The 11236-nt window shown below is 42.1% G+C and overlaps 1 protein-coding gene across 4 annotated transcripts; it reads left to right on the plus strand.

Moving 5' to 3' along the window:
- Positions 1-201: 201 nt before the first annotated feature.
- AKAP17A (A-kinase anchoring protein 17A) lies at positions 202-7955 on the plus strand. Of its 4 annotated transcripts, none has more exons than XM_018084318.2 (6): positions 202-262; positions 587-722; positions 1063-1805; positions 3811-3959; positions 4583-4823; positions 6300-7955. In XM_018084318.2, exons 3-6 carry the CDS (start codon positions 1131-1133, stop codon positions 7194-7196), a joined length of 1962 nt encoding a protein of 653 aa, XP_017939807.1. In that variant the 5' UTR covers positions 202-262; positions 587-722; positions 1063-1130; the 3' UTR covers positions 7197-7955. The 4 variants fall into 4 exon arrangements, with proteins under 4 accessions (XP_017939807.1, XP_017939806.2, XP_017939808.1 ...); XM_018084317.2 differs by having other exon boundaries at positions 208-262; positions 587-615; XM_018084319.2 differs by having other exon boundaries at positions 213-262; positions 587-662.
- Positions 7956-11236: the final 3281 nt, after the last annotated feature.

Consider the following 11236-nt stretch of genomic DNA (forward strand, 5'->3'; position numbering starts at 1 on the left):
CGCTGTGCAGTGTGTGTCCCTGTGGCACAGCACGAAACGCGGGCCGGGCATTCACCCACAACAGGGCGGAAACACTTCGTCTGTGACCCGCTGCTCTCCCGCCCCGCCGCCAGGCGGCGCCTCCCGCCTTGGCGAGGCGCTACCATAGAGCGCGGCCGCCCCGCCCCGCCCGGCCGCAGCGGCACCGGGTCGCGAGGAGGCGAAGCGGAAGCGATGTCGATCCCGGCGGCGCGCGCGGTGTGACGCGTCCCGGCGGCTGCGGGTGAGGCGGGAGGGGGGTTCTGTCTGGGAGCGGGACACGGACGGAGGAACGGAGAGAGGGAGGCGGAGCTGGGCTCCACTGCCAGGGAGCGCGCCGAGGAGGAGGTGGCGGGGCGTGCGGGTGACCCTGGGACCGGCGGGCGGCCTTCCCCGGAGCCGCTCCGGGGCAGGTGCCGGCGGGCCATGCGGCCGGGGGTGGCCACTGCCTGCGGAGGGACTCGCGGCGCTCCCCGCCGCCCTGTCCTGCGGCTCGGCGCTGCCAGCAGGGACGGGGCGGTGCGGCTTCGGGCTCTTAAATCAAAAGAGCGCTTTTCTCTCGTTGCAGACACTTTCCAGATCTTCCTTCCGGAGAACGTGAGATCTGCCTCGGCGCCAGCCTGCTGGGGTTCCCTGGTTGTTAAGTAAACTTGGGAGCGGTGTGACATCGCGCCGCCAGTCCCTTCCCTCCCTTCTGAGAAAGGGTAGCTGCTTACTGAGCCATCACATACCAACCTCATGTATTCCTAAGATTGTCATCAGCTTCTTGCTTTCTATTCTGAGGCCTTACAGAGGTTTAATTACTTATAGGCTCTAGCGGTTATAAAGTAGTTTAAGATGTTTGTACTACTCGGTTTTAGTTATCTAGTTCACTCCTGTATTAAGAGACATCGTTTTAACTTGGGAATGGTTAAATCACCAAAGAATTAAATTATTTATGGATAAGGGCTATTTTATTTGACTACTGTTGGCCTGCAACTTAAACTTGCATCTTTTATTTTTTTATCCTATGCTTTTTCTTTGTTATGGCTGCTGCAACAATAGTTCATGATACATCAGAAGCTGTAGAGCTCTGTGCTCCCTGTGGGTTATACCTTAAGCCCATTACAAAAATGACCATCAGTGTGGCCCTTCCTCAGCTGAAGCAACCGGGAAAATCCATTTCGAACTGGGAAGTGATGGAAAGATTGAAAGGGATGGTGCAAACTCACCAGTTTTCCACTCTACGGATTTCTAAAAGTACAATGGATTTCATTCGGTTTGAAGGAGAGGTTGAGAACAAAAGTTTGGTTAAATCTTTCCTGGCATGCCTTGATGGCAAAACAATAAAGTTGAGTGGCTTCTCTGACATTTTGAAAGTGCGTGCTGCAGAGTATAAGATTGACTTTCCTACCAGACATGACTGGGACTCATTTTTCCGTGATGCAAAGGACATGAACGAAACTTTGCCCGGGGAAAGGCCGGACACCATTCACTTGGAGGGCTTACCTTGCAAGTGGTTTGCAGCGAAGGAGACAGGCTCGGAAAAGCCAAGTGAAGAAGTCCTGATAAAAGTTTTCCAGAAATTTGGAGAAATCCGTAATGTGGACATACCTATGCTGGACCCTTACAGAGAAGAAATGACTGGCAGAAATTTCCACACTTTCAGTTTTGGAGGCCATTTAAATTTCGAAGCTTATGTCCAGTACCGGGAGTACGCGGGTTTCATCGAGGCCATGAACGCTCTGCGAGGGATGAAGCTCATGTACAAAGGTGATGATGGCAAAGCAGTGGCTTGCAATATCAAGGTGAGAGACTGCAAGCTTTTTTTTTTTTTTTTGTGGGAACCCATATGAAAGACCAAATACAAATAAATGTTATTTTCATAGTGCTTGAAGCCTACCTCTGTGTACTGTAGTGATGACAACAGGCGACATTGGCAGCACTCACGTAGCTTCATGGAACAGCCCTAATACAATTTTAAATAGAAAATGTTGGCAGAAGAATGTGTTGTTAGACTGTGTGAGCAAAGTGAGTGGAGTTTTGCTTTTTCCTTAACAAGACAGTTCCAGAAATGAGAACTGCTGATGGAAGGATCAGGTTTACAAACATCACTTTCTAAATAGTTTTAGAAAATAACGTGTGTTTATAAATTTTGTGATTTCACTTGGAATTCTAATTCTGAACAAGTTCAGACAGATTTCACCAAAAGGTTGACTTTAAAGTGCATAGTTCTTTCTTGTGTTCACTACAAATTGGAATTTGAAGAGGGGTGGGAATTTCATAGCCTCTGTATTTGGTCCCTGTATTGACAATGAGCTCTACCAGACAAGTGTCAGAACTGTGGAGTTTAATGGCTTGTATGGCCTGGGGAATACACAGTTAATCATTAGTGTACCTCACATACAGAAGGGCTCCACAAAAATTTAAATGGGAGTGGTGATCTCTACCACAGTTTCATGTGAATGCACTAGCCTTAATTTATAATATTTATGTACTGTGTTTTCTAGTACTATTTTTCTGTAACCTATTTGTCTTAGAAATTACAGCTATGATAGGAGAGATCAAGAGAGTCAGTTCAGATGTAGTATCTATGAAAGCTTGGCCTTAAGAAAACTTACTCTGGAGGTGGTTTGAGCATTTACGTGTTGGCTGAGTGTTTGCCAGTATGTTTCAGTGTGCCCAATAGTCATTCATCAAACCAGAAATTGCATTTCAGAAAAAAAACTAGAGTATTCCTGTGTGTAATGGGGAAACATGCAAATATTTATGCAAGTTTAGTCAGTGTAAGTAAAATGCTGTAATATTTTATCTTGTTATCAAAGCTTGTCAGTTGCAGCATAAAAACTCTGGCTTGGCCCAGTGAAATTCAAACTGTCACTTGCACACAGAGGATCAGGGTTCCCAAATTTAGTTTGGCTGTGCAAGAGGAAGCATGTCTTCCTGGCAGCTGCCCTGTCAGGGCAGATATCTGTCATACAAGGTCACAACACCTTGTGTGTTTCTACCTATCTGTCCTTTCAGCCTGTTAGTGAAACATCATTTTACGTAGAGCCTGGGTGAATTAAACTGCAGAGCGTGTGCCCCTTGTTCTCTTCCCCATGGTTCATGACCATGGATCTGCGGGAATGTTTTAGAGACACCTGGCTCCACACAGAATGAGAGATAAGGACACCAGGGCTGTGGTGTCTTCTGGTGTCCTGTTCCAACATGCAACTGGACATGGCCAAGGTGTGTTCATGTGTCCTGGAAGTTTACTGGTTTTGAGGTCTCATTGATCAGATGTGCGTATCTTCCTTGGAATCCTCAGTCCGGTGTACCTCAGTTTGGGAATCTTGGTGTTAGAACTGGTGGGAAGGCACTTGCTTAAACCAGGTGCAGAATGTTGTAGAACTGTTTCATTTGCTACATTTAAGAATCAGTTTTAAACAGAAATGGGCCTGTGTTTAGACCAATTTCTACCTAATGCTGTAGAGTCCCTAACAGCGTGCATATATTAAGAGTTCTGTATGTGCCTTTTCTGACACGTTGAAAACATTGGGCAGCCACAGCCTAAGCCACAACTGGGGTTTATGTTCCTTGTGGGACACAGAAGTGTAAATTGGTATCTGATCTTGCTAGTGCACAGTCATTTAATACCTAGTTACCTGGTTACAGTAGCTGGTGCTTGCTCTGAGTACACAGAGAAGTTCTCTTTCTTTTAAGAAAGGGTTTGTATTGCTGATTGTACTTACACTGAGGTCTAGGTTAAAATTGGTAGGTTGTCAGGGATTTTTAATTCTGTCTCTTTGTTTTCAATTGTATCCTGTAAAGGTTTCTTTTGACTCAACAAAACATCTCAGTGATGCATCAATTAAGAAACGTCAACTTGAAAGGCAAAAGCTTCAAGAGCTTGAAAAACAGCGGGAAGAACAAAAGCGTAAAGAGAAAGAAGCTGAGGAAAAACAAAAAGAGGAAGAAAGGTATTTATTGCTTTTTGCTTAGTTATATTTTTAACTATCAGGCATATCAAAACCATTGTTACTGCTTCATATCAGTGTCAAAAGATAGAAGATAACTAAACAGAAGTTTCGTGTAGCTCAAGTGAAACACTTCACTCTGAATGGGGTTATTTAGGTTATAACTTATACTTACGTTCATTTCAAAACTCTAAACCTGCAAAATACTCAATTTCCCAAAAATTGTGCTGTTAGACACCCGATCTCAGAAACCCTTGGCCTTTAGCATAAGCTACCATTTTGTCCTAATGACTGAAATAAAAACCACCACCCCTGCACACATTACTTGGCTTGGTATTTTACTTCTCATCATGTTAATTCTCTGCCCGGTTGCCTGATGCATGGTTATTGTCTCTGGTCGAATAGGTTTGTAGCCATATTTTGTCTTTGTTTTTAAAAAATGGCAGGCTGATGACTGCTTGCTCTCGCAAATAATGGTTAAAATGTTCAGTTTTCTACTTTTGTTCTTCAGTAATCAATAAGAGTTACTTAAAAAGAAATTTACTTAAAGTATAAAAGGTATTTTTACATAGGAATCTAAAATTGTAACTGGCCTAGATAAGGTAAAAATATTCATCTCTTTTTAGGAAGCAGAGAGAGCTTGAAGAGTATGAGAGAGAGAGAAAAAGAGAAGAGAAGTTGCGCAAGAGAGAACAGAAACAGAAAGATCGTGAAGTTCGACGAAACAAAAAGCAACTTGAAAAGCTTCAAGCTGAAGAACAGAAAAAACTGCAAGAGAAGATAAAGCTAGAAGAAAGGAAGCTCCTGCTAGCTCAGAGAAATCTGCAGTCCATTAGATTAATTGCAGAACTGCTAAGCAGAGTAAAGGTAACTTCAATATTTATTTCAGAAGCTAATGAAGAAAGCAGCAGAACAAAGCCTGACTTGAGAGGGGTGGGGAGCATTGTTCATTAAACAACAGGTTTACTACCTCTCTGGATGCTATTCCTTAGACAAAAAATCAGAAAAGCACAGTGAAACAGTATTTCTCCCTTGCACGTGTAGGTAAATGGAAGAGTGAACTTGAAACTGTAGTTCTTAATAACATTTTTTACCTGAAAAGTAATTGGCAGGCTTGCTCTTAAGTCCAGTAAAAGAATGTGTGAGCTTGATAAAGTGAACTAAAGGTGGAAGATAAGATGCAAAACTCCTTTTTTTTTTTAGTTCCAGTTTTGATGCTGTTACCTGTCTGGCTTTCAGCAATTCTGTTAACTGTTCTTTGCAATTTCAAAGAATAAACTTTCATTAGCTGATATTTGAAAATGTACAGAATTATTTTTCTGTAGAAAAAGAACTGTCAGCAAAGGATTTAAATGTTAGGTCCTGCCTCTAGCAGTGTTGTTATTTTTTCACTGAAACAGTGAAGCTTAAGACTTGGATGAAGTCACGTTAGGGTGTAATGTATGCTAAGTCTTTTCTGCAGAAATGAAAGCTGTGTGGCAAAGCAGGGTTTTTTTCCTTCATGCCGGTGTGCCTCAGGAGTGTTTTTGAATCATAGAGTGCAATGTGCAGACCAGTTATATAGTAGAAGAAGGGAGAAATGCTTTTGGCAGGCTTTTAAACTTTGTAGCTGCAGAATAGAAAGGTTACCTGATGAAACAGGGAGTATGTTTCTGTCACTTGGAGTATTCTAAGGTCTACACTAAGCTCTTTGGCTGGGTCAGTATAAAAAAATGTTTAAACTGTCTTTTTCAGTATCATGAGTTTCTAAAGTTGACAAAATGGGAATCAGTTTCTACGTAATATTTGTCTGTTTTATATACGTAAATACGTAATATTTCTGCTGGTTTTTATGAATTCATTGTAAAGTCATCTACAAACTGCAGATTGCAATCATCTAAGAGAAAGTCTTCTCAGTGAAATTTAAAATATTTTATATTTGACTGATTATTTTTTATTTTTAAATTTGGCTGAAACCTTCAAGTGTTGGCCCTGATAAATGTATTTCAATATTGCAGATTTCACATTGTCCTAGCTCTTGTTACTGTTGTTATATTAAGGAGGCATACAGACCAAGCTTTATTTTTGCTGTGTGAAACAGCTAGGAGCAATTAACACTCAAGAATCGTGAACCAATAATGTTTCACCTCAAAAAGTTGTGTGTTAGTGGGTTTTGTTGGTTGATTGGTTTGGGGTTTTTTTCCCTTAAGGAAACATCATTTTATTTTGGGATGGTTAAGTTCTGTTTGTTAGATTTTATTTTCCTGCCATATTGCTACTTTTCTGTTATGGTACAACTTGGAAGCATGAGCAGGTATATAAATGGTTTTTTGTTTATTCTTATTTTCCTTTTGACTGTTTCAGACAGTAAAGCTTTTGGAGCAAGAACAGAATGAAGAAAAGATTTGTCTTCAGCAGCTAGAGGAGAGACGGAGGCTCCAAGAGGCTGAGCTTAAACGTGTGGAAGAGGAAAAAGAGAGAGCACTGGGGTTGCAGAGGAAAGAAAAGGAACTGAGGGAGAAACTACTGAATAATCTTCTGAGCAAGAAAATGGATGCAGTTAATCAAAACAAAGAAGAACCTGAAGCATCTCATTCTGACATACTGAAAAACCCTAGTGGTGTTTCACACACTGTGTCATCCAGCTGCATCACTTCTACCTCAGGACAGGCCGTTACTGGCAAACTGGCTTCCGTCTCTCAAATAGAAGTAGCATCCCCTGAAAGTGTAAACACTCAATGCAAGTACTTAAATGGCAACATTCATAACAAAGTTCCCATCGAAGAAGGTCAGAATCTTCATACTACAAACTCTGAGAGGTGTTCTGAGAAAAGAGGTTCAGGGGTACTGTCATGTGTTCCCACCAATAACCAGGACCAGAAGAGCCTCTCTAGCTGTGACCAGAATACACACAGGAAGGGCTCACACTGTGAGCAGGACAAACGTAGCACAGAGCCAAGGAGAAGAAAGAGCCGTTCATGTAGTAGCATAAATAGTGATGACAGTAAGGGTAAAGGAGAGAGCAGCAGACACAGGAGAGATGTGAGTTACCGGGATGAGAAGCGCAGGAAAGAAAGGAGGTATTACAGGCGCTCTAGCAGAAGTTACAGCCCTCGACGAAGCCGTAGTCCTCGTCGGAGAAGTGTAAGCCCCAGGCGTTCACGGTACAGGAGAAGTCGCAGTAGGGAACGTAGACGAGACAGAAGGGAAAGAAGTCGTAGTCGCAGAAGTGTGAGCAGGAGACGAAGGCACCGGAGGTGATCACGGAGTAAGCGAAGGAGTACTTGGAGTGGGTAGTGGAGGCCTTGACTCCTTTGAAAGGCTGTGATTGGACAAAAGGGCCAGAAAGTTGTAAACCAGACCTCATCGGTGTGACTGCTATAGAAAACACGTTTGTTTCACCAATGCTTAGGTTTCATCTAGTCCCTGAAATCAAGAACATAGATGCCTGATTTTTATGACCTTTGTTGTCTCTTTCTATGTTTCTACCACAATGTAGGTATAACCACCTGTGCTTGTGCTAAAAGCCGGTCTATTTTCTTCATTTTCAGTTTTCTAAAGCTTAATTTTAGTGTGTTAAGTTTTTATCTCTGTATCACCTAATTTGGCTTGAAAAATACATGGATGCCAGTTATAGGAACTACAGAGGTGACAAGCTATTACATACAGATTTGATTTAAAGTGTTTTCTGGTTTAATCAATGAAAACATGTTTAACAAAGTAGAGTTTTTACTGATTGAGGTGGATTGCAAGACTTTCATATTTTTCTTAAAACTGACTATAAAGATATGCAGGATACCTTTTAAATTGCTATGATTCCTTCGTATGTCTTTATGATGCCAAGCTTTGTGGCCCAAACAATTCTGACATGTAATGCCTTTGTATAATTGTACTTTCCATGTAAGAGAGACACACTGGTGTAGGAAGTAAGAAGCAGTGGTAAAATCGTTGAAAGTTGTTCCAATATTTTGTTGACATTTGGCTTTGTAATTACTTCAGGTGGCATAGAGCTACTTGAAGCATTTTTTCAGGTATATAAAGAGCTATACGTTATCTTGAAAAAGGGGCCTTCTTGCTAAATTATTTTTACTTGTCGTGTTAAAAGTAAGGCTGCAGTGTCTCTTGTTAAATCCATTTAAGAATACTTTTGCTTCTAAAATGCAGCTCAGGAATATTAAAAGCTATAACATTACAGTGAAAGAGTTTATTTTGCATTTTTATGGTAAAATTAAAAAGAAAACTTTCCAGTGAACCGAAGTTGCTGTTTTCCTATGTCAGTATATTAAAATCTGCAGAAGTGCTGTATAAGAAGAACCTGTTTGTTGAAAACATCACTCAACACATTTGAATAATGAAGGTCAGCTGCTCTTCTTTATTACCCTGTTATGTTACAGCTATGTCAGCTGTTAATTCAGCAGGACGTGCTCCATATCTACAGCCTTCAGATGCCATTTTCCTCACACTGATGCATGAAATCGAAGTGTGTCCATCTCCTTGAGTGTCAGAGGAGCACCGTGTGCTGCAGCTCAGCTGGATCCCTGGCTGACTGAGTTTCTATGTTACTTTCAGTGAATTCATGTGGGATTTGTTTTTTGCTAGACCATATTGCTGAAATCTTTGTAGTTACTAGCTGCGAACAGAAAAAGTAGACATTTACGACACTAAATTGTGAGGAACTGTTGTGTCCCTTGAAGACTGAGAGGCCTTCAGTCAAATCAGAGGGCTGGGCAATCACCAACTATATGAAGTTTAGCAATGACAAGTGCTGGATTCTGCACCTGGGGTTGGGCAACCCTGATTGTGTGTACATACTGGGGAATGAGATGCTGGAGAGTGGCCCTGCAGAAAGAGATCTGGGGGTGGTCGATGTGAAGTTGAACATGAGTCAGCAGTGCCCTCGCAGCCAGGAGGACCAACTGTGTCCGGGGGGGCATCAGGCAAAGCATCACCAGCCGATGGAGGGACACCTCCTGAGTTGAGGGAGTTGATTGTCCTCCTCTACTCTGCACTGGTGTGGCCTCAGCTTGAGGGCTGCATGCAGTTTTGGGCACCACAGCACAAGCAAAAGAGACTGTCCAAAGGACGGCTATGAAGATGATGAAGGGCCTTGAGGGGAAGTCGTACGAGGAGCAGCTGAGGTCACTTCATCTGTTCAGCCTGGAGAAGAGGATGAGGGGAAACGTCATCACAATCTACAACTTACTCATGAGGGGAACTGGAGGGGCAGGCACTGATCTCTCTGTTGAACAGTGACAGGACCTGAGGGAATGGCCTGAAGTTGTGTCAGGGAAGGGTTTAGGTTAGATTTTAGGAAAAGATTCTTCACCCAGAGGGTGGTTGGGCACTGGAACAGGCTCCCTGGGGAAATGGGCACAGCACCAAGCTTGCCCAGATTGATATCTTGGGTGGAGGTCTTGATATTGTCAGGGAGATAATCAGGGAAATGTCAGTTTATAGTGCTATTTTCAGTAAGTCATAAAGCTATGAATGCAGTGCTGTTTCCAGGGAGTGGAAACAGTTAAAGCAGTAGCAGTTACCAAAAAGTGTTGGAGTCATACTAGAAGAATCCAACAGATAGTTAGCTGATGAAAAAAAAGGCTGTACTTGATAGGTTATTTTGCTCCAGAGAAGATGCCAAGATTAGTTTTTATATCCCACCCTGAAATGAATAATTCCATAAGCTCCCTTGACACTTAGGGTAATTTCTAAGGCCTAAGAAAATTACAGAATCATAGAAAGATTTGGGTTGGACCCCCAACAATGCAAGACCTTAAAGATTGTCTAGTTCCCACTCCCCGTGCCATGGACTAGAACACCTTCCCCTAGTCCAGGTGTCACGGGTAGAGTGGGAGCTTCAGATACAGTTTACTAGAGAAGCCCTCCCATCGAGTCACAAGGTGCAGAAAGGACTCCCTTGCTTTCTAAACTCCTCAGAGAGGAGCCTAGGTGCAGCTGCATCCAATCTTAGCCCCAGACTTTGTCAATGGTTTAAGTCTAAGGAATTATGAATCTTTGTACAACTTTGTCCCACAGGATTAAGGATGGCAAACCAAATATATTTATATAAAAATAAATTATTTATTGTAATAAATGATTAGACAAGAATATCTTAATCAGAATTATTTACTACACAGTATAGAAGCTAAAACTACTAGTACAGTAGTATAGTGTAATATAGTGTACTGTATCAAAGCAATTATGTTCAAGCAAAAAAGCCAAGCAGATAGAGATTAATGTTATGAACAACCATGGGGGAATCAGGCTTGAAGAGTAACCTCTAGGGGCGTCCTGACCCAAGGGAGGAGTCTCCTTATACACACTCCAAGAAAGGGATATGTTAGAAGAACTTGCTGTTAGAAAGTGGGACTGAACCTTTATAGTATAAAGTGATTGACTGTCAGTCATATGACTCCAGGCCAGCTGTGTCAGCATTTTTAGATAAGAATACATTACGCCACATCTTCACCTCACTATCAGGATGTTTAACTTGGGTTGATGAGTCAAATTATTTTTAACATAATTCAACACCAAAAGCAGCATAACACCCTCTCTCAGTTCGCCACTGATAGCTTAGCAAAATAAGGCATTTGAGTTGTTTCAGTGCAGAATAGATATTTTGGTGTGTGTCCTTATGCTGGGTCTGGCAGTGATGGAGTTAACCTGCTCCGTTTTTTGCTTTGTACGCACCCCTCCCCAAATGGGTGGACTGAGGTTGGAAGGGGACACAGCTGACCCCAGCTGACGAAGGGATGTCGTTTGCCATATATTGTCATGCCCAACAATAATAATGGGGGGGGGCTGTCTTTCCAAGGTGACTACTGCTCAGCATCACTTTGCTTGTGGTCTTCACTGATGATGGCAAGGAAACTTGAGAAACAGTTGAAACTGTAATCTTAATAATGTCACAAATATAAATTATGTCATGCCTGATATAGTTCATTCAGAGTTTTATTATGGATGAGGTATGTGCTTGTACTAATGCAAAAACTTCTGATGCAATAATTTAAAGAATATAATTTTTGATAGCAAAGAATTGCTCTTTGTTCTGCATTGATTTTCACTCAGCCCATTTCTACCAAATATCTTTTTGGGGTCTTAGTGTTTCAAATGAAAGAACCAAAGATAGCAGCAGGTTTTATAATGGATTCTAGAAGCTGAAGTACTGAAGTTACTGATGTTTTACGGTACTTTGGAAGAGTGTTGTGTCAGAGACTGAAAAGGTTAATGATTTACACATTCTAGGATCGCCAGGGGACTTTTGCAAGCTGGAAAGAGGCAGCTGCTCACCCAGCAGGGTGGCT

Source organism: Manacus vitellinus, unplaced genomic scaffold, assembly GCF_001715985.3.
Source record: "Manacus vitellinus isolate BGI_N305 unplaced genomic scaffold, ASM171598v3 scaffold_7_pilon, whole genome shotgun sequence".
NCBI lineage: Eukaryota > Metazoa > Chordata > Aves > Passeriformes > Pipridae > Manacus > Manacus vitellinus.

What these genes read in the sequence shown, in the direction of transcription:
- AKAP17A (XM_025896246.2), top strand. Translation starts at nt 1,044, where the DNA reads ATGGCTGCTGCAACAATAGTTCATGATACATCAGAAGCTGTAGAGCTC. An exon ending in CAGTGGCTTGCAATATCAAG is followed by an intron (nt 1,806 to 3,810) that starts GTGAGAGACTGC and finishes TATCCTGTAAAG; the next exon opens with GTTTCTTTTGACTCAACAAA. An exon ending in AACTGCTAAGCAGAGTAAAG is followed by an intron (nt 4,824 to 6,299) that starts GTAACTTCAATA and finishes TGACTGTTTCAG; the next exon opens with ACAGTAAAGCTTTTGGAGCA.